Genomic DNA, 22,146 nt, shown 5'->3' with positions numbered 1-22,146 from the left:
CCACTGCCAGGGGCAGCTCTCAGCCAGGCTGGGGAGCTCCCTCGGGGCTGGGCAGAGGCTGGGGGTGGAAAGAGCAAAGCCTGGCAGGGCAGGGCAAGTTTCTTCTGCTATCGAGTGAGAGTTTCATGGGTCAGGGCTGCTCACAGAACCAGAGCACCCCAGGATATTTTCCAGGGTGATATTTTCCTTCAAGGGGAAGGTCCCAGGAAGGGATTTCTCTCAAGCTCTCAAGACACATGCCTGGTGGTTTGAGTTGCAGAGGGAACTCTGAGGAGCTGCCCAGGGCTGAGAACAACTTGCTGGCACTGTTGGTGTCTGGGAGGTGGCACAGCTGGCTCAGGGTAATGCTGCCCTGAGTGCCCAGTGGGCTCTGCTCTGGCCTCTCCCAGCTGGACCCTCCCTGTGCATTTCCTTGGTTCTCAGCTTGTCCCTGGTCCTGAGGTTGTTCCCTCCTTCTCTCAGTCAGACTCTCTGGGAGGGGAGTTCAAGCTACACAGTCCAACACTGATCCTGGGATTCCCCTATGGCAGGTGTGTCCCTGGGAATGAGACATTCCCATTGTCCTCTGCCCTGTGGGGTGTGGGCAGTGAAATCTGTGGGCCTGGGTCAGGAGCTCTTTTTCCTTCAATCAGACCCTGTCATTAGGACACTTGGCTCTTTTCTGAGGTGTCCTTCCAAGCTGGGAGCTGCCCTGGAGAATGTAAATCATCCTCCCAGCACAGCTGTGTTCTCTGAAAGCCCCAGTGGAGAGGGGCAGAGATGCTGTGCCCATGCTAGGAGATGCTGTTGGGTTGGGGAGATGAGCCACAGGTGTCCTTGGCTCCAAGTGGGGTGCTGAGCCCTTGAGACAGGCTGAGACATTGAGGGCTCTGGGATGGATGCCTCTCTCAACAGTGTCTGGTGACTTTTCAGACCAAAATGGGAGTGTCATCAATGTCCATCTCAGGAAGAAGCAAAGCCAAGGCAGTTGGGAACAAGAGAGAGGGACAGACCAGCTCCTCTCACTCTGCACTAAGCCCCAGACAATCCTCCTGCCTGGAAGGACCTGCTTTGTTCTCCCTGAGTGGATCAGAAATGCTGAGGGGTTCTGACATCCAGGAACACTCGTTGGGAGAGATATAGTGAGCTCCAACCAGGGCTGCAGCCATGGAGCTGAAGGAGAGACTCCTAGAAAAAAAAAAACAGTGGAGAGACGGGTGTTGCTAAGTGGCTTTGATTTTCCTTAGAATGTTCTGCCCTAACTTGTCACTGTTATTTCCTACTTGAACAGTGCCCCACATCTAGAGGCAACAAATGCCCAACAGCAGCTCCCTCACCCAGTTCCTCCTCCTGGCATTTGCAGACAGGCGGGAGCTGCAGCTCCTGCACTTCTGGCTCTTCCTGGCCATCTCCCTGGCTGCCCTCCTGGCCAACGGCCTCATCCTCAGCGCCGTAGCCTGTGACCACCACCTGCACACCCCCATGGGCTTCTTCCTGCTCAACCTCTCCCTCACAGACGTGGGCTGCATCTGCACCACTGTCCCCAAAGCCATGCACAATTCCCTCTGGGACACCACAACCATCTCCTACAAGGGATGTGCTGCACAGCTCTTTTTCTTTGCCTTCTTCATGGCAGCAGAGTTTTATCTCCTCACCATCATGTGCTACGACCGCTACGTTGCCATCTGCAAACCCCTGCACTACGGGACCCTCCTGGGCAGCAGAGCTTGTGCCCACATGGCAGCAGCTGCCTGGGCCACTGCCTTTCTCACTGCTCTGCTGCACACAGCCAATACATTTTCCCTGCCCCTGTGCCAGGGCAATGCCCTGGGCCAGTTCTTCTGTGAAATCCCACACATCCTCAAGCTCTCCTGCTCACACTCTTACATCAGGGAACTTGGACTTATTGTGGTTAATGCCTGTTTAGCATTTGGTTGTTTCATTTTCATTGTTTTCTCCTATGTGCAGATCTTCAGGGCTGTGCTGAGGATCCCCTCTCAGCAGGGACGGCACAAAGCCTTTTCCACGTGCCTCCCTCACCTGGCCGTGCTCTCCCTGTTCCTCAGCACTGCCAATTTTTCCTATCTGAAGCCCTCCTCCATCTCCTCCCCATCCTTTGATCTGGTGGTGTCAGTTCTGTATTCAGTGGTGCCTCCAGCAGTGAACCCCCTCATCTACAGCCTGAGGAACCAGGAGCTCAAAAATGCCCTGAGGAAACTGATAACTGGGTGTTTTTCAGAAGCAACAAACTCTCCTTCTTCTGCATGTTATGTACCTCATTAAAGGCCAATCCTGTTATAGACTTCTTTAAACGTTCACCGTGTCTTCTCTATTTTTTGCTCCTGGTAGGGGTGTTATTTTTGTGAGAATTTGTTCACACCAAAAAATCTTTATATCTATAATTATAGATATAAAGATTATATATATATTTGTATATATATATTTATATATATAAACACCATTTTCAATTTCTAACCTGGCCCACAGGCCACACAAATTGGGAATTGTATTCACTGTCTACTTAAACCAAATAAAGAAAGAACTCTGCCTTGACTTGTTTGCCTGACATCTTTCCTCTCTGACTTCTCTGCAGCTGCAGGGTCGGTGCCTCTGTGCAGAGCTGGGCCAGAAAAGAGTCCCAGCAGAGCAGCAGTGCCAGGGAGCAGCAGCCCTTCTCCTCCATGACCTCCTCTCCCTTCCCTTCCACACTGTCCTGCAGAGCCCTGTGTTGTTGGAGGCCTCAGTGCTCTGGCAGTCGGTGCCAGTCCTGCTGCAGGACTGTCCAGGGACTGCAGGCAGGGACAGCCACGGGCACTGCTGGCACAGAGCTGACCTCTGCAGCAGCACTGCCATCCTGCAGGGACATCTCCTCAGGCCAGGGCCTCAAAGCTTCCATCTGCTTTCCACTTTGCTCTCCAGGATGTGCCCAACACAACGCCCTGCAGAGGAAAACAGCAGTGACCAGCACAAGGGGGGGAGTGCTCAGGGTGGGGGCACCCAGCAGTGCCCTGGCACAGCCAGCGCCGCTCCCAGCACTGGCCTCTCACCCCAGGCCATTGGGCTTGTTCTTCCCTCCAAGGAGGGACAGCAAATGACCAGCTCAGGAGTCCATGTTTGCACTGCATGGACAAGACATGCCCATGTGTCACGGCTTGGGGCTGGGGGGTGGAAGGCTTAGACAAAGTTGTCTTAGACAAAGTTGATGGCAGAAGGTGTCTCGTTGAGCTACGAGGGGCAGAAAGGACCCCCTTGCTTTCTAAATTCCTTCTCAGAGAGGAGCCTGGCTGTGGCTGGATCCAATCTCAGGCTCAGATTTTGATTTCAATGGAAGGAATTCTAGAGGTGTGATTCAATCACTTTGTCCTGCAGGTTTTAGTGATGGCAAATCAGAAATACATTAATAAAATGAATGATTTATTATGACAAATGATAAGACAATTGATCAGACAAGTGAACAGACAAAAGAGTTTAAAGACAATTATTTACTGTACAGTATAAAAGCCAAAATCTCCTAGTAGTATAGTGTAAGATAGGACAGTGTAGTCTATCAAAGTAATTCTATTAAAGCAATTGGATCAAAGCCAGCAAAAAGAAACAATCCTGAAGCAGACATTGAGGTAACTCATCCCACAACGACAGCGGGTAATTCTTTTTCTTCCACCCAAACCCTGGGCAGTGACCATGAGGAGCTGTCCCTGCTTCATGGCAGAAACTCCACACACTTCAAGGAAGTCTGTGGAAGAATCTGCCCCATGACAGTTGGATGGGGCTTTTATAGTTATCAAGGGTTTGACTGCCAGACATATTTGCAGGCCAGGGAGCAGCTTATCTGTCAAATCCTGCTTCAGAAAGCAGGATGTGTGTTTGAAGTTTCATGAAGCATTTTGAGTTTAGCATAATTCAACATTAAAAACAGCACCTTGACACCAGCAGTAACTCACCACAGAGAACTTGCATTGTTTGCATTCTCTGACCATTGTTTAGGTATTATCAGAGCAGAGCATCCTGCCAGAAATGGCCCCTTGATTCCATGAGGTTCCAAAAACTCTCAGGATTCCTTTGGTTCCATGAGGCCCTGCAGTGTCACAATGGCCCCTTGATTCCAGGATGTTCCAAAACATCCCAGGGTTCCCTTGGCTCCAAGAGGCTCCCCAGTGTCCCTCCTGGATTCCAGCAGGCCCTGCAGTGTCCCAATGGCCACTGGGTTCCAGGAGCCACAGCGGCTGCCGCCGGCGTCTGTGCCCGGAGCCGCCGCTCCCACGGGGCTGCCGCACTCACCGCCGGGGTTGCCACTCGCGCAGCCGCCGCTCTGCCCCGGCTGCACCGGGACCCGGCACCGCCTCGGGCCTGCGCTGCCGCCTCAGCGGCCACAGGGACACAGCCATGGGGGACCTTTGCTCTGACACTGATGGGGCCTGCCTTTGTTCTGCTTGGGGCTGGGCTTTGGGAAAACTGCTGTTCATTTTCATGCTCCACTGGGACAGCTCCTGAATTCCAAAGGTTTCCTAATCCAGGGGAGGGGTTTCTATGGCATCGCAGGTGCCGCCCCTCGGGACACATTGTCAATAAACCCTCCAGCTGACTGGGATGGGTGTAAGAGCTGGGGAACACAGGATAATCAGTCATCCCATGAAAACCTTGGAATATTCCCTACCTGAATCACAGCCCTAATGGAACAGTTTGGATACAATTCCCAAATAGTTTGGAAACTCCAGTCATTCCTGACACCAGGATGGAAATTCAGCAGATAACTAAAGCCAGTCCCCTTGGGAGCCCACAACCAGCGGGGCTGAGGGAGGCCCTGGCAGCTCCCCAGCCCCTCCCTCTCAGTGGGACACCTCTGGCAGCCTCTCCCAGCTCGGGAACCCTCCAGTTTGCAACACTCCAAAGACCCTCCCTGATGCCCAGGACAATTCTGATCCCCCTCAACAAACACTCCTCCAGCTGTGACCCTTGTCTGTTGGGAAACACAAAGGGATTTGGGGGAGTGTTTCCCTGACAACCAGGAGAATTTGGGAGAGGGACCTTTCCACATCCAGCTTTTGATGTGTCCACACATCTCTGCCTGGGTGTGGGTCTGAATTGACTGTGGTGGGAAGGTTGTTCTTGTGAATCTGTAATTCAGTCACTGTTAAAATTGTGGCAAATGCTATTGAACCACTTGATAACTGTTCAATTGGTCAATGATTAAGTGCTACTAATCTCTTTTGCCCCCTTGTCTTTGGATCAAAATCCTTCACTCCCTGACCCTCTTGCATCCCAAGGCTCTGTGTAAATCATTCCCTTTCATCAAAAAAATTATTTTTTGTAACGTCCACTTTCAAATTTACTTCCTTAGCTAAGCTACAAAACAACTCCAATTAGCTGTAGAAGTCTTGATGACTTGAAGACAAATAAAGGAATAGAAATAATTTGTTTTTTAGTGTTTTAATGAGTCCCACAGTGTGTTTGGAGCTGCATCAGCTGTCAGTCCAAGATGGGCCATGTCAGAACTGGTGAGGCTGGGGGGTGAGGAGCAAGGTTGATCATCCAGGGTCAGTGTGGATCTCCTGAGGAGACACCCAGCATCAAGATCACTTAGAGAACACCTCTATCACCTCTCCTTTGAACTAAAAAATAGCCATCATTGAATTAAAACAAAAAAAGAAAAAACTTTGAAGACTTGTTTTGAAATTGCCTTGAAGACAATTAAAGGAAGACAAAGAGATCCTGAGGGATTTCTGCATTTTAATGAGCTCCACAGTGTATTTGCAGCCCAGCCCATGATCCTGAGGTACTGAGAGAAGATTGAAGCAGCTGCTGAAGAAGTCAGAAGCCAAAGTGCAAGTGCCTTGAAGCATTGCTGGGCCCCACTGAGGGCAGGCACTGCCAAAGCCTCCCCAGGGACTCCTTGGAGCAGCTCCTTGGAGGCCAGGAGTGCAGGCAGACAAAGGCTCTGGGCAGGCCCCTGCAATGCTGAGCAAAGCCTGCCTTGGTTTTGTGGAGCACAAAGGCCAAGGCCTGAGCCCCAGGCCCTGGCCCAGCAGATCCTGTCCCTCCCGGCTGGCTCAGGGCTGTTTGGGGGGCACTGGGATGGGAGGGGGAGGAACAACAAAGGCCAAAACTGGGCAACCCCTGCCAGGCTGCTGAGGGAGGGGCGAGGCAGAAACCAAGTGCAGAACCTGCCAGGAAAGTGTCTTGTGGTGGCCTGAGTGGCAGAGGCAGCTGCCAGAGGCAAGGGGACAAAGGCCTGGGTGCCTTTGGGCCTTGCAGCCCTGCCAGAGCCCTTGGCCATCTCTCCTGCAGGCTGTCCTGCCCTGGCCCTGCTGCTGCTCTGGCCTTGCAGGCTGCACACACCCCTCCTGCTTTCCCACCCCCTCCCAGCAGCATTTCTAGACCCTCCCTGATGGCTCTGCACCAGCTCTGGTTGTTCCCTGGCACACAAAGCCGTGGGCTGATCCTGACTCCCTCTGGGTGACCTCTTGCAGCACGAGGGTCCCCGCTGAGTGACATTTCTTTTTCCTCACCTTCAGTCTGAACCTTCCATGCTACTCTTTGTGGAGATTTCATTCTATTTCCAATATGGAGAAAAGCTCCATCCTGGCAGATCTCCTCTAAACCCTCTCCAGTTCTTCCTCATTCCTCCAGAATGGGGAACCTCACAGACAGACAGACCAGTCCAGATGTGGTGACCCCAGGGCTGAGTCCAGGGGGGTGACAACTCCCCTGTCTGGGTGCCCACACTCCCCCTTAGGCAGCCTCATGTGTAGTTGGCCTTAAATCAAGGGGCCATTCTGATTCTTTGTAATGTCACGGAATCAAGTGGCACCGTGACACTGCAGGGCCTCATGGAACCAAAGGAACGCTGAGACATTTCAGAGCCTCATGGAAACAAGGGGCCACAGTGACACTGAAGAGTCTCATGGCACCCACTGTGCCTCCCCAGAACTCCATGGAATCAAGCAGAGCCGCTGCCTCCCCCCCGCCGCCGCACGGACCGGAGTCGCCGGCTCTGCCCCGCTTGGACACCTCTGGAGTCAGCGTGTTCTTGGGCAGCACAACTGATCTCAGACCAGAGAGTTTCCCACATTTTGCTTTGCCCACTCTTTTCCCCTGGTTTGGTTTTTTGTTCTTTGTTCATTCAGGAGGAAAAGGGGGAAGGGAGGCACATGTTGATCCCTGTTTTCATCTGTTTACAAAAGGGAGTTGGGGCAGGGGGGCAGAGAGAGGAGACAATTTCTCGCTCTGCTGTTGCTTTGAATAGTTCTGTTGGTATTGCTGGTTTTGCTGCTATATTTCTTGTCAGCCAACTGTTATTTTTTTCACTTATACCTCCTTGTATTTTGTCTCCCTCTATTGGTAGGGAATAAAAGGGGAGTGAATTCATTTTATTGGAGTTCCCACCCCAATATGTGTCTTTAAACCAGGACAGGTTTCTCAAGGGCTCCCTGAAATTTGGAATCATCCACAAAAGACTTGAAAATACATTTTGTCCCAATGTACAAAGAGATAATAAAGATGTTCTATAGTGGTGTTAAACGGCTGGTCACTGAGGGATTTCATCAGGAAGTTGCTGCCAAGAGGACTTTGTACCATGGATTTTATTTGACACTCTGCATTCAGCAACTTCCCACCCACCACATCTTCCACTTCTTCAGTCCAGCTCTCACCATTCTGTCCATAAGGAGACCACAGGAAACCATGTCAAGGGGCTTGATAAAGTCTGGGCACACAACATCCTCTATTCCCCCCCACAGGGGTTCTGCAATCTCTGCCTTGTCCTTCCCATGCCTGGCAATGGCTGCAGGAGGACTTGCCATATCCCCTTCCCTGCTGAGCCTGAGTAGTCTGGAACTCTGCCAACCCTCCTTGCTGCCCTGTTTGCAGACTGGTTCCATGTCTGCCTTTGCCAAGGCCCCAGGAAGCTCTGGGATGGCTCTGGCCTTTCCAAGTGTTTGGGAGAGGTCTCCCAGTGACACTGCCCAGCCTTCTCAATATCCCTGACACCAAAACCTCTTCCATATCCCACACTTGCAGAGGAGTGCCCAGGACACAACACAGGTTGTCCTGCTGGTTATGGAAAATGAGAAGGGATTTCTTCCTCGAGGCCAACCCCTCCAATTGGATTTGAGTGCAGCTGAAAGGTTTCCTCAGCATTTTCCCCAGTGCCTCCCTGCCCTGAAGGTTTCTGGCATCAGGCTGGAGCTGAGGGGGTTGGGCAGGTGCCTGAGGAGGGGGTAGAACAAGGGCTGTGTCCAACTCTGCCAGGAGGGCTGTGCTGGGCAAGGATGAGGAGGCTGCAGAAAACAGTGGCACTGGGGAGGTGAGAGGAGCAGCTGGAGAGACCTTGTACCTGCCCACGCTGGGCAGGAGCTGCCCCAGGATGGCAGCTCTGAAGCACTCCCAGGATGTCCCTGTGAACAGGAGGGCAAGACTGGATCTGAAAATGAAACCTGGAAAGCAGAGAGCAGGAGTGTCATGGTGTAACTGCAGGAGAGTTCCAGCCCTGCAGCAAGGTCACAGAAGAAGTGACCCAGTACAGGCAGTGCCCTGCCCTCAGAAGATCCCACAGCATCCGGGAGATGCTGTAAGGGAGCCCACCTGTGCCTCACAAGTTCCCAGGGCCTGTCCCTGCCTGTGCTCCAAGGGCTTCCAGCCCCCAGGACTGTGCTCAGAGCGCACTCAGGCCTTACAGTGAGAAAGGGGCTCAGGAGGACAGTGTGGGAGTGGCAAGAGAGCAGCTCTGGAAAGACCAAGCCCTGCTGCTCCCTGGCAGTGCTGCTGGGCTGGGATTATTGTCCCTTTCCCATTTGCAGTTACCCCCTGTCCTGCAGTGTGCTGTCCTTTAGGAACATCTGAGAAGAAGGGTCTTGGACAAAGAAGGCACTGCAGGGTCCTTTATTTTGTTGAAATACACAGAGAGTACAATTCATCAGTTATACATCTCTGGGTCCAATTCAATGAGTAGACACTAAATTAGAAGGCAGATGTATAACAATATTTAATTGCACAGAAAATTATTGCAAGAAGAACCTGATGACCTCCACGACAAACCTGAGCAGGAAGGCTGGGTCATTGAGGAGTCCCATTCTGAATGCTACACACCAGAAAACCGGTGCTTTATTACTCCTGAAAAGCATCCAGTCATCATTTTCCTCAGGGCATCCTTGAGCTCCTGGTTCCTGAGGCTGTAGATGAGGGGGTTCAGTGCTGGAGGCACCACCGAGTACAGAACTGATAGTGCCAGATCCAGGGATGGGGAGGAGTTGGAGGGGGGCTTCAGGTAGGCAAATGTGCTAGTGCTGAGGAACAGGGAGACCACGGCCAGGTGAGGGAGGCACGTGGAAAAGGCTTTGTGCCGTCCCTGCTGAGAGGGGATCCTCAGCACAGCCCTGAAGATCTGCACATAGGAGAAAACAATGAAAATGAAACAACCAAGTCCTAATAAGACAGTAAACAAGAGAAGCTCAATTTCCCTGCGGTAGCCTGAGTGTGAGCAGGAGAGCTTGAGGATGTGTGGGATTTCACAGAAGAACTGGCCCAGGGCATTGCCCTGGCACAGGGGCAGGGAAAATGTACTGGCTGTGTGCAACAGAGAATTGAGAAACCCAGCAGCCCAGGCAGCTGCTGCCATGTGGGCACAAGCTCTGCTGCCCAGGAGGGTCCCGTAGTGCAGGGGTTTGCAGATGGCAACGTAGCGGTCGTAGCACATGATGGTGAGGAGGGAAAACTCTGCTGACATGAAAAAGGCAAAGAAAAAGAGCTGTGCAGCACATCCTGTGTAGGAGATGGTTGTGGTGTCCCAGAGGAAACTGTGCATGGCTTTGGGGACAATGGTGCAGATGCAGCCCAGGTCTGTGAGGGAGAGGTTGAGCAGGAAGAAGCCCATGGGGGTGTGCAGGTGGTGGTCACAGGCTACGGCGCTGAGGATGAGGCCGTTGGCCAGGAGGGCAGCCAGGGAGATGGCCAGGAAGAGCCAGAAGTGCAGGAGCTGCAGCTCCCGCCTGTCTGCAAATGCCAGGAGTAGGAAATGGGTGGGGGAGCTGCTGTTGGCCATTTGCTGCTCCATAGGACAGGGTCTGTTCAGAAAAGGAAAGCACAGAGAACAATTAAGACAGCCCCCTCTTAGCAAAGCCAGAGCAGTTTTCAGGGAAACCCCCTCCAAGTGAAAGGCATTTCTTTTCTCTGGTTTGTGTTTTCTGAGGGTGCTGTGAGGAGCAGCAGCTCTGGTCATGTACTGCCAAGGACTCAGCTTATAGTGCCCACCCCCAAGGGAAGGCTCAGCACTGCCCAGGATCCTGTGCTCATTTCTGATCATACCTGAAATATTCATCTCTGACAGTAAAAGAGTTGGAATTTCAGTGCAGCCTCCTGAACTGAGAGAACAATGTCTCTGCTACAATGGCTAAGCAGGAAACACACCTCAGGACTAATTCCTTTCCTGTAGCCCCTGTCTTTTCTGAGTTTTGCAAAAGATTCTCCGTCCAATATCATGTAGTGGTCTGTGAGTAGGTCTGACCCTGCAACAGGGAGACATGGAAAAGATCCTCCCTCAGCTGCCAGATTTGCTCCTTGCCCACAGCCCTTGTGCCCCAGCCCTGGGAGCAGCTCCCCGGGCCGGCTGAGAGCTGCCCCTGGCAGGCAGCAGAGTCCCTGCCCAGCACAGCACCCTGGGCTGCAGGACCCTGCTCTGCCCCACAGCCCTGGGCACCCCTGGCTGCACCCCCGGCTTCACAGCTCTTCCAAAGTGCCCCAAAAGAGCACCTGCTCACCCATCCCATCAGCTGGGGCTGGGCCAGCTTTAGGAGATGCCTCCAGGAGCTGCCCCTGCACTGCCCTGCAGCCACAGACTCACCATGTGCAGCCCTGCCAAGATTCCTCCTGCAGGGAGCTCTCAGCCATCCTGCCAGTGCTGAGCCCCTTGAAGCTGTGTCTGTGCCCTGCTGGTGTCCCTGAGCTGGCCTGGCAGTGCCCTCAGCCCTGCTGGGCTGTGCAGAGGAGCTGCTCACCAGCAGAACTGTCTCTTTGAAGCTCTTCTTGCTTGCCAGGAGCTCCCTGTGTGCCAGGAGCCCAGCCCAGCTCAGCAGCACAGCAACAGCCCCAGGCATTTCATGACCCTCCAGGGAGTTTGATGTTTTTTATGTGAGACTCAGTCCCTGAGAGTAAGTTCAAACAACTTTTCAAGAAGTCAGAATGAGACTGAAACACTGAAGTTTCTTGCAGTGCTAATGAGTCTCACTGAGGGACACAACTGAGAACGTGTCCCCAGGTTCCAGTTAGAGCAGAAATCTGCAGACAGTGGTGACAAGGATGGACAAGCAAGGGAAAGGTGACTCTGATGCTGAATAAACCTTGACTTGTTTCCTTAATCCAGAGGACCAAACCCTGACCCCCAGCCCCTGGGAAGGCAGATCCTGTCCCTGCCTCATTCCTCAGGGCTTTTCTTGGGGCTCTGGGATGTGGGATGTGCAAGGCCAAGGGCAGGACCATGGGGTGGCACCTGCCAGGCTGCTGAGCAGGGACAAGGAGGCCATGAGGCCCCAGGGCTGCAAGGGGCACTCCCCTCCTCCTGGCATCAGGGGCACAGACAGCAGCCCTGGCCAAAGGCCTGCAGAAGGTGGCTGTGTCAGGGCCTTTCAGCTTCTCCCCATCCCTGTCTCCTCTCCAGCCCAGGCTGTCCTACGGTGTCCATGCCCTGCCCCTTTCCCTGCAGGCTGTCGTCATCTCCCCGGCTGCCCCACCTGGCTGGCACCTTCCTGCACTGACATCTCTGCGTCCTCCCTGGCTCTCCCTGCACACACAAAGCCTTGGGCTCATCCAGACTTTATCTGGGTGATGTGTTGCACCACAACACTGACCTTGGAGGGAAATTCTTTTTTCCTTGTGCCAGCCTGGACCTCCCCAGCTGCACTTGGCATGAATTCTTTCTTTCTCATGCTGTTTTCTGCTATGACAAAAGCATCGGACTCTCCCTGAAGCGACTCTTCAAGTACTTCCAGGGTTCTTCTCTGATGTCCTCTGTCTGCACACCACTGAACCCTCCACTCCTTTGCCCCTGTAGTTCCAACATCTCTGTGTGAGAGTTTCACCAAATGGGTCAATGGCAGAGCCTCCCAGGATGACCTTGCCAGTTGAAGATGGGGGATTCTGTTTGGGGTGTGAGTCTTATGATGGGCACCAAGAAAGCACATTTGGGGACTGGGCAAGACTTGTCATGGGATCTCTAGGGAAGAACCAAAGGAAGGGAAATGGTGGGGTCATGGTGGTTTGTGAAGGAACAGGTGTGAGAAAACAGAGAGAAAAGGGATGAAAAAGCTGGTCATGGTAAACAGGAGGATGCTCAAGACAGTTCCCAGGCCATGTCGTGACACTGATCCCCACAGTCCATCCTGTTTTCTTAAGAACTCCATTGCCAAGAAGTTTCTGTGGGGAGGGACCTCTCTGCTCCTGGCACAGATTGTGGCCCAAGTTGCAGCCACTGCAGCAGGAGCCACAACTAGTCAGGTCTTGTGTTCTCTGGGGGGCCAGACTCTGCCCAGACTGGTGTGTGTGTGTGTTGGAAGCACAAAAGAGTGAAGGAAATGCCAAGCTAAACACCCAATATAGCCTGACTTTGTCCCTAAGTGGGGGATGAGAATTGGACACAACATGTGCAGGGACAGATGGAGGGGTTTGTCCCCCTGGCCCTGCCCAGAAGGGACACCTTTCAGGAAGGGTTGTGGCCTTGGCTGTGCTGAGGGTTGCCCCAGGCAATGCAGCTTGGGATTGCAGTGGCACTGTCAGGGCTCTGCAGAGCTCCTGGCAGTTCCTGCATTTGTCCCCAGCAATGCCAGAGAACTGCAGGGGTTGCAGTCAATCACTTGTGCTCTTTGGGACCCCGACTGGCTCTGCTGAATGGGAGCAGGCCTGGAGTTCCCAGACTGTTCCTGCATCCAGGGTCGGGCCTGCAGTGACGTTTGTGCAGCATTCAATTGGTGCAGTGGCAGGATGGCCATGGATCCATTCCTGCAGAAACACAATGGGGCTCCATCCCAGGCAGGGAGAGAATGGGCCCACAAATGTTGGAAGGATAAGAATCAGGGAGTTTTGGCACTCAAGGAACCTCAACAAAGGAACCTCATGGGAACAAAGGGACTCCAGGACACTGCCAAAACTCAGGGAGAAAAGAGAACCCCAGGATGCTGTGGAATCTCCTGGAATCCAGGGGCTATTGGAATCCACTGGGGCCTCCTGGAACCAAAGGGAACATGGGACACTGTGGAACCTCATGGAATCAAAAGGAACCCGGGACTTTGTGGAACCTCATGGAATCAAGGGGCCAGTGTGACATCACAGAACCTTTTGGAACCAAAGGGAACCAATGGGACACTATGGAATCTCATGGAATCAAGGGTCCATTGTGACACTGTGGAACCTCACAGAATCCAAGGGTCAATCTGATTCTGCAAGGCCTTCTGGAGTCAAAGGGAACATTGTGACACTGGGGAACCTCATGGAATCAAGGGTCCATTGTGACACTGGGGAAAATGATGGAATCAGTGGGCCATTGTGACACTGCAGGGCTTTATGTAGTCAAAGAACGCTGGGAAACAATGTTACCTCATGGAATCAAGGAGCCATTGTCCCACTGCGGAGCCTCAAGGACTAAGGGATCCAATCTTTACCTCAGATTTTGTCAACAAATTAAATGTAAGGAATTACAGAAGTGGGATTGAACCACTTTTGTTCCACAGGTTTTAATGATTGGCCAAATGAGAATATTTATATAAAATGAATCATTTATTCTTAAAAATGATCAGACAAAAGATCTTAATCAGAATTATTTACTACACTGTATAAAGCTAAAACTGCTAGGTATACAGTATAAGATAGGATAATGCACTATATTGAAGTAATTATTTAAACAATTATATTAAAGCTAGCCAAAAGAAATAATTATTAGATAGAGATCTGATGGAACTCAACCAGACCAACGGTTGTGGGGAGATTTCTTTTGCTCAACCTTGAGGAGTGTCCTTGGAGGGCGTCCCCACCCAAGACAGGAATCTCCACAAACTCCCCCAAGAAGGGCTGTGTTAGAACAACCTGCCTGGATGAAAGGGGACTGGACTTTTTTCATATGAAGTGACTGACTGCTCCTCCCAAATGTACAGGCCAGTTACCAGCTTCTCTGTCCCATCCAACTTCCAAAAGCAGGATGTGTGTTTGCAGTTGGGTGAACCAGGCTGGTTTGAGCATCATTCAACACCAAAACCATTCCCATGGTGCCACTGGTAACTCTCAGATCTCACAGACAGCTTGCATGAGAGCTGGCACTGTTGGCATTGTCTGATGGCATTTTAGACCTTATCAGGGTAGGCCCTCCTGCCACCCAGGCAGAGAGGTTGGCTGTGAAAGTCCATCCTGGAGATGCACAGGGAGCCAAAAGTTGGGCTGCTGAGTGACATCCAACAATGGACAGGGGGATGGGACTGACAAGATTAAAGTACCTCCGGTAGATCTGACCACTCCTTGGGCCTGGCCATCCACACAGACGTTTACCCAGTGAACAGATACTACAGAGGATGTTTGATAACGTTTCTGTCACCCCAGATTATTGGAATAAATGTAGATTTAACTCAACACAGAAATTCATTCACTTTCTTTTTTCCTCCCTCTGTGGATCGAGGGAACTTGTGCCTTCAGTGGGTGACTCACTGTGTGCAAAGGGCAAATATGGACAGAATCCAGGGCAGGGAGTGTTGGGGGGATCTTGGGATCTGTGCTTGACACAGAAGGTGTTTGCCATTGGTCTAAGACTATCTACTGTGCAAAGTGGACTTCAGTGCAGGCAAGGTGGACTTGATATACAGCAGGGGAAGGACTTCTGGTTTTTATTGAGCTGTACCTTCCTCTGGTTTTGTTTGCTGGCAATAAATGAACATCCCTCTGTGTCTCAGGCAGCTCTTTCTCCAAGCCAAGCAGGTGGGAGTTGGTGCCAAGGGGCTGAAACTTGCAGGTCCAGCCTTGAGTGGAGGGAGCTCAGATTTGCCCAAGGCTGCTTTGAGTCCCAGGGGTTTGATGAGGGAATGGTGGGGTGGGGATAGGGATAAAGTCTATAGGATTGTCAGACATGAAGGGTCTTGATTTTCGTATCTATTCAGACTGAATTAGGAGGTGCCTGGGATCACTATCAAATGGAGGTTGCTGATATCAATGTAAAAACAGGAAAAAAGTAAACAGGCCACAAAAAAGGCATCTTTTCTCATGATTTTATTAAAACAATACATTGACTTGGAATACACTTCTGAGATCTGTCTAATTAACCACAAAAGAATTGAAGACTTACAAGTAAATTATTCCCAGGGGCTTGTCTTGTTAAGATGCCATCAGTGAGAGGAGAGTGTGGAGGAATGAGCAGATAAGGAGACCGTCCCTGGGGGCTGGGGAAGCAGGAACTCAGAGTCACTGGTTACCAGTGGCAAAAGGACTGTGGAATGTGGAGTATTAGTTAATTTGAATACTTGCCCAGAATAAAGACAAGTAAAACAGACATTCAAACACTAAAAAAAAAAAAAAAATCTTTTATTGCAGTGAGAATAAAAAAAACTACTAGCAAAGAGAATCAAATTTTAAAAAGAATACAGAAAAACCTACTTTATCAGTTGGCATTCATACAATACTACAGACAGCTTTTATTACAGTATTAACTAGTAAAAAAAGGAGTTAAAGGGATACAAAAAATGGTATAAAACATTTGCTTTCTCGGTTGGTTCCTGTCAATAAACTGTGCTTACCCACACAGACAGGCCAGGGCTGCCAGGATCTGCAGCAGCTGGTCGGTGCCCGTGCTTAGCGGGCGTCCCCACGGAACAACACAGTCTCCATGGCAGGATGAGGATCGCTCACCCCAGCAGTCCTGACACCCCATTTTATCAGCTCTACATTACACCACGTAGGGCCAGTACCCAGTATAAGGTGATGCCTGAGTGGCAGCCAAACCCCGCCTGTTCATCACCTGATAGCAACAGTCTGTGCATGCCCTGCTGTAGGGCAAGGGGCCAGTGACCCCTGCCCACAGAATCTGCCTCTCACCAGCATCTTTCTCACCCCTATGGATGACCTCTCCCATTGTGTTTCAAGGGTATTTGTGTCCATCTTGCAGTATGGGGCCAAGCCAAAGAAGGAGCTCAGCTCTGATCATGGGGGACATCTCGTTGACTTGCTAAAAAGCACAATGGACCTTTCAGTTCACTTGTGCCATAAAGTTACATTGTACAATACTCTGGCTGGTTTCACATCCTAATATAATTTCTTTCTCATGCCTCTATGCTCCATTGATCACCTAATTCAAAAGTACCCCCCTTACAGCATTGCAGCTCCACGTTGCTTGATTTAATGGAGGTGTTGCTTGATTTAATGAAGGTGTTTCTTGATTTACAGAAGACAGGTTATTTGTTTATCTTGGGAGCATTAAACGTTGTCCATCCTGGATTCATGTTTGGCTGGAATTCTGGAGCTGATGCCTTTAACCCAATGCTGGTGTTGCAAACATCCTGGTTGAGTGATTTTTTCCTTTTAGCTGCAAACAAGCTTTTCCAGGTGAGAACACATTTCTCTTTCTAACAAAATTCTGGGAATTTCTTCCCAATATCTCATCTAAACCTCCCTCTTTTCTATTAAAACCACTGCCCCTTGTGCTGTCCCTCTCTGGAGTGTTGGTGTCTGGTGCTGGAATGTGGCAACGTGAAATGCAAACAATGTGTTCTCTTTAAGTGAGTTTGGATTCTGAGCTGTGGCACAGTGACCTTGGCTTGGAATTCCAGGGTCGTTTGGGCTGCATTCCTGCTTTAGGGGGAAGCTTTCCTGGAGGAGTAATTTGTTTAAATGTAAAATGAACCAAGGACAATTTTTGAGAGCTTTGCATTTAGGTTTCATTAGTCTTAAGTAGTAGAATAAATGGTCTTGTGTGTATTTGTCTGTATAGAATCATGGACTGGTTTGGGTTGGAAGGGACCTTAAAGGTCTTCTCATTCCACCCCCTGCCATGGGCAGGGACACCTTCCACTAGAGCAGGTTGATCCAAACTGTCCTTGGACACTTGCAGGGATCCAGGGGCAGCCACAGCTTCTCTGGGAATTCCATCCCTGCCCGTCCCCACCCTTCCAGGGAAGGATTTCTTCCCAGTCTCCCATCTAACCCTGCCCTCTTTCAGTCTAAAATCCATTACCCCTTGTCCTGTCCCTCCAGGCCCATATCAAAAGTCCCTCTCCCTCCTTTTTATAAACCCCCTTCCCTGGTGGGGTGTCTTCAGCTCCTCCCAGGACCTGTGTGTGTCTGTATCTATCTTGTATCTGTCTATATTTACAGACAGTATATATTTTAATACATTTATATCCATATATTTCTTCCTAAATATTTATACATTGTAAATATTAATGCACACAACAATATTAACTTTGTGTCCAGACCTACCCCTTCCCCTGTGTAACCTTTTTGGGGGATTTATTCCTTGGGATTTCCAGGATCTCAGTTACAGTGGAGCGAATCTTTCCCACCTGGATCTTTGCTACATCAACTTCAAGGTGTCCAATCTGTGCTGCTGCAACCTGGCCCGTGCCAACCTGTGCTGTGCCAGCCTGGAGAGGGCTGACCTGTTAAGCTGAAGCCTGTGTTTGTACATTTCTATGGCCCAGAAAAGGTCCAGCTGTGGTTTGTCCAACCCTGAGAAGGGCCCACAAGGGCTGCACTGAGTCTGTGACCATCTCAGCCCCAAATCCCCTTGTCCTCCTCCAATTCACACAGCTCTGAGGCAGCACCAGTGTGCAGCTGCTGTGTTTCTGACTGGTTTTCCTCACAGAACCCCTTTCTGTGTGTGTTCCAGGTGCCAGCCTGAAAGGAGTGGCCATGGAGGGCAGTCAGATGACAGGAATGAACCTCCGAGTTGCAACGCTGAGAAACGCCAAACTAAAGAACTGTAACCTCAGGGGAGCAACGTTGGCAGGAACTGATTTGGAAGTGAGTTGGGATTCATTTTCCATCCTATTCCTTTCTATCCTATGGTCAGCTGGTAATTGGGGGGATTGGTGGCTTTTGGCTGACCTCTCCAGCTTCAGAGTACAATGGAGTTCAGGTAAATGGACTGCAAGTAAAGCTTTGAACAGAGTTCTGGGTGCATTCCATTGACACTTCTTTTTCCTTCCCCTTCAGAATTGTGACCTATCAGGTTGTGACCTCCAGGGAGCCAATTTGAGGGGCTCTGATGTGAAAGGAGCCATCTTTGAAGAGATGCTGACCCCCCTGCACATGTCCCAGAGCGTCAGACAGGGAAGAGAAGACGTCAAAGAGGAAGGAATCCAAACATTTGTCGTGACTTTCTTCACCTCCTCCCCTTCCTGAGTTAGAAGGAATGGTTATTAGACAACTTCCATTTGCAGTAGTGCCTAAGTAGACTCTTTCTGATCACTTTTGGGGAGGGAATTTTTGTTTCAGAGGTGGAAAGAGAGAGTTTCTCCCTTTGTGAAGAGGGTGAGGAAGTGGGCTGGTTCTGAAAGCAGAAAGTGGGGCTGGTTTGAGGGGGAGGGTTCGAGACTTTCGTTGTTTAGCATTGCCTGACTTTGGAATGCATTTTAATTTCTAAAGCACAATATATACAATTCTATTTGTTAAGTCTGTAGCTGCAATATGAATAGAAAATGTTATTGCTGTATAGTAGCAAACAAAGTTGAGGTTTCCAGGTAGACAACTGTATTTACAGTCAGTGTCTTCATTCCAGCAGGGTGTTAATGCCAGGGGTGGTCACACAGTGCCCACGGGATGTGTTCAGGTCTCTGCTGGGGTGGAAACAGTGGGGAACTGTCCTCAGAGGTCCTAAATTGCTGTGGAGTAGTTGGGGTGCAGGGTTAGAGCAGCTTTATCCCCTCAAATGTGCAGAGGAAGCTGCTGCCCCTGCAGGGACCTGCCCAGAGCCCGGATTGAGTTCCCCCTGGGAGATCCCTGGGCAGAAATGGGATGTCTCAGTCAATGCTCTCCAAAGGAGTGTGAAATTGCACTCTCAATCCCAGCTGGGAAGAAAAATTCCCCTGCTTCCACATGTCCTGAGCACTCCAGACTGGAGTTCCTGTAGTTTTTTCCTTCTTTGTTGGGAATTCAATGGACAGAGGAAAACACAGAAGTGTCCCCAAAGCAGAGAGAAGCTCTGGGGCCACAGCACCTGCCCTCCCCCCTTATCTCATCCCTTCAGCAGATGAAGAAATGGCTCTCAAGGTTTTCCCTCAATGTACTGTGGAAATAGTCCCTGAAAGCATAATCATAATCCCATTTGCCAGGCAGATCCATTTTGGGCTGCCTAAAGTGTCTGTAAAAGCCTCTTGCCTGGGGCCAAGTGCCCCTTCCACACTTGCTTCATCTGTCTCAGTGTTTGTGATCTTGGGAATTCTCATGAACCTGAAACAATGCCAGATTATCTGTTGTTGTAAGATATGTACCTGGAGAATGTTTTGACCTTTGTTTAAATCTTCCTTGCAAATATAACTGATAGAAAACAATGTAAAAAAAAAAGAAAAAGGGAAAAAATAAAAAGAAAAAAAAAGAAAGAAAAAGAGAAAAAGGAGGAAAAAGAGGAAAAAAATAACAGGAAACAAATGAGAAAAGAGGAAGAAAAAAGAAAAAAGAGAAAGAAAAAAGGAGGGAATAGAAAGAAGAAAGAATAAAGAAAGAAAAAAGAGGAAAAAAAAGAAAAACCAAAAAGTCAATGCAAATGGCCGCTGACCCCCGCGAGAACTACAAGTCCCAGAGTGCACCGCGCAGGGCGGTGGGCGTGGCAGAAGGCGGGCGGACGGGGCAGTGGCCGCGCGCTGATTGGCTGCAGCGGGGTCTGTGCAGGCGGTGCGCGCGCAGAGCGCCGCGTTGGCTGCCGGGAAGTCACGATGGCGCTGGGGCCTTCCTTTGTCTGTGAGACCGGGCGGGAGCGGGTGAGAGCGGGCTCTGGGGATCCCCTCGGGGGCTGCGGGGAGCGCGGCTGTGGGTGGAAAGGCTGGAGGGCTCGGGAGGGTTTAGCGCGGGGGTTCGGGGGTTCCCGAGAGGCAGAGCGCGGGATTGCAACCCTGTCGGGGGCCGCGGGGCCCGGGAGGCCTCCCAAGAACCCGGATGTTGGATTCGGGTCCTGAGAAATTCCTTCGGAAAAAAAATTCAAAACCACCCGACCAAAAAAAGAACCCTAAAAAAAGGAAAAGGGAGAAAAAGATGAAGGAAAAACTGCAAGGGCCAGGATGATTTTATTGCTTTGGTTCGGTTTTTCCTTGGTCTCTTCCTTCTCAGATTATCTGCTCCCTTCCTTTACAGAAAGCTCTTCTGCTGTTCTGTGGTTTTGTGGTCCCTTAGGGGCTTTTCGGGGTCCCTGAGGCGGTTTTAAGGTATCTCGGGGGGGGGTTGATGTCGTGAGGGGACTTAGGGAGGAGGTTGAAGGTCCCTGAAGGGGTTTGGGAGTCCGTGAGAGAGTTTTGGAGTCTCTGAGGGAACTGAGAAGTCCTGGAGGGCTTTGGGGGGGGTGTCTTTGAAGCAGTTTAGGGGGTTTCTCGGGGGATTTTGGGAGTCCCAGAGGGTTTTGAGGGTCACAAAGAGTGTCTTGGGTACACTAGGGGGGTCTCAGGACTCACCTGCTCGTAATGCTGCTACTCCTCTTTCCCCCCAGACATCATTAACCCCCTAAAATGTGCCCTAGCCCCCCTTTTCCCTTTAATCCCCTCCCCACACAGATCCCTTTGACCCCCCCCAAGACCCCTTTTAACTCCCCCAAATACACCCAAAGCACCCCAAAATCCTCCAAATCCCAATCAACCCCCCCCCCCACCCAGATCCCCCCACATCTCCCCCAGCTCCCCCTCAAATCCCTTCCACCCCCCCCCCAAAGAGGGATCACCCGGCACCCTGGGACAGGAGCACAGTGGGCTGTACTGGGGGCACTGGGCTGTACTGGGAGGGCACTGGGAGGGGCTCAGGTGTCCCAGGACAACGTGGCCCAACTCCAGGAGAGATCTAGGGAGCAGTGAGGAGGTACTGGTCTGTACTGGTCTGTCCTGGTCTGTACTGGTCTGACCTGGTTTGTACCCCCAATCCCCAAAACCCCTCCCCAGCTCCCCCAGGAACCTCCCGCACCCCAAAGCCCCCCAGGCCCCCCCAGGCCCCTGACTTGGTCCTGCTGCCCCTTGAGCATCTGCAGCTGCTGCAGAACCAGGCATTTCATCAGCAAATGTGCAGGTGACCCCAAGCTGGGGGTGTGTTGATGTGCTGGAAGGCAGGAGGGCTCTGCAGAGGGACCTGGCCCAGCTGGATCCATGGGCTGATTGCAAGGGGATGAGGTTCCAGCAGGCCAAGGGCCGGGTCCTGCCCTTTGGCCACAAGAAGCCCTGTCAGCCCCCCGGGCTGGGGCCAGAGTGTCTGGAGAGCAGGCAGGCAGAAAGGGAGCTGGGAGTGGGGATGGACAGGAAGCTGAAGAGGAGGCAGAGTGTGGCCAGTGTAATGTTAGAAAAGCAGAAGAGGTTCTGGGATGGTTCTAGAAAGAGAAAGAAGCCCAGAGGCCAGTGCAAGCAGGCAGCCCTGAACTTGCACCTGATGTCCCCTCCCTGCAGGTTCCTGTCCTTGAGCCCAGGCCCTGAGGTGAGGCTGAGAATAAGTGCAAGGCAGAGGTGCTGCTGAGCAAGGAGAGCCCCGTGGTGGAGAAGACACAAAGCTGTGAGTGCCCATCCCCGAGCAGGTGCTGTGTCCATCCCCTGTGTGCCAGGTGAGCTGGGGCTTTGCTGCAGAGCTGCGGGCGCTGATTTGAGGGTCTCCAAGTGCTGAGATGGTGGGCACCCAGGAACACAAACTGTGCCTGGCCACGGAGCCTGCAAGGAGGAGCAGAGACAGCCCTGGCAGTGTGGGGTCCAGGTTGTCCCTGTGCCTTCCCCTGCAGGCCCTGGCTGTCCCTGCTGGGCCCCTGTCCATCCCCATCAGGTCCCTGCCCGTCCCCCCGGGCTGAGCTCCCCCCAGGAAGTGCCGTGGAGCTGAAGCTGCTGCCATCCTCCCCTGCAGCCACTGCCCCAGCCAAGGGAGCAGCAAAGGCAGGGCCAGGAGCAGAGGCAGCAGCAGGGGAGCCCTGGGGGGCCGGGAAGCTCTTGTGTGGGTCAGGAAAGAGGCGCTGGACACGAGGCCGGGGCTGTGCTGAGCAGG

At 51.6% G+C, this 22,146-nt stretch overlaps 2 protein-coding genes and 1 pseudogene across 2 annotated transcripts in view; 2 read left to right on the top strand and 1 right to left on the bottom strand.

The window, feature by feature from the left end:
* Nucleotides 1–22,146, top strand: part of LOC127474809 (uncharacterized) — a 1,721,191-nt pseudogene that overhangs the window by 1,469,657 nt on the left and 229,388 nt on the right.
* Nucleotides 1–22,146, bottom strand: part of LOC127474860 (zinc finger protein 665-like) — a 64,160-nt gene that overhangs the window by 19,653 nt on the left and 22,361 nt on the right. The window lies entirely within an intron of this gene.
* LOC127474941 (BTB/POZ domain-containing protein KCTD9-like) lies at nt 17,697–18,439 on the top strand. Its single transcript, XM_051796276.1, has 2 exons — nt 17,697–17,955; nt 18,148–18,439. The coding sequence occupies exons 1-2, from the start codon at nt 17,845–17,847 to the stop codon at nt 18,334–18,336; spliced, it is 300 nt and encodes a 99-aa protein (XP_051652236.1). The 5' UTR covers nt 17,697–17,844; the 3' UTR covers nt 18,337–18,439.

Source organism: Manacus candei, unplaced genomic scaffold (genome assembly GCF_025592945.1).
Source record: "Manacus candei isolate 608988 ecotype Guabito, Panama unplaced genomic scaffold, ASM2559294v1 h1tg000045l, whole genome shotgun sequence".
Classification (NCBI taxonomy): domain Eukaryota; kingdom Metazoa; phylum Chordata; class Aves; order Passeriformes; family Pipridae; genus Manacus; species Manacus candei.
This window is presented reverse-complemented; position numbering and strand designations above follow the sequence as displayed.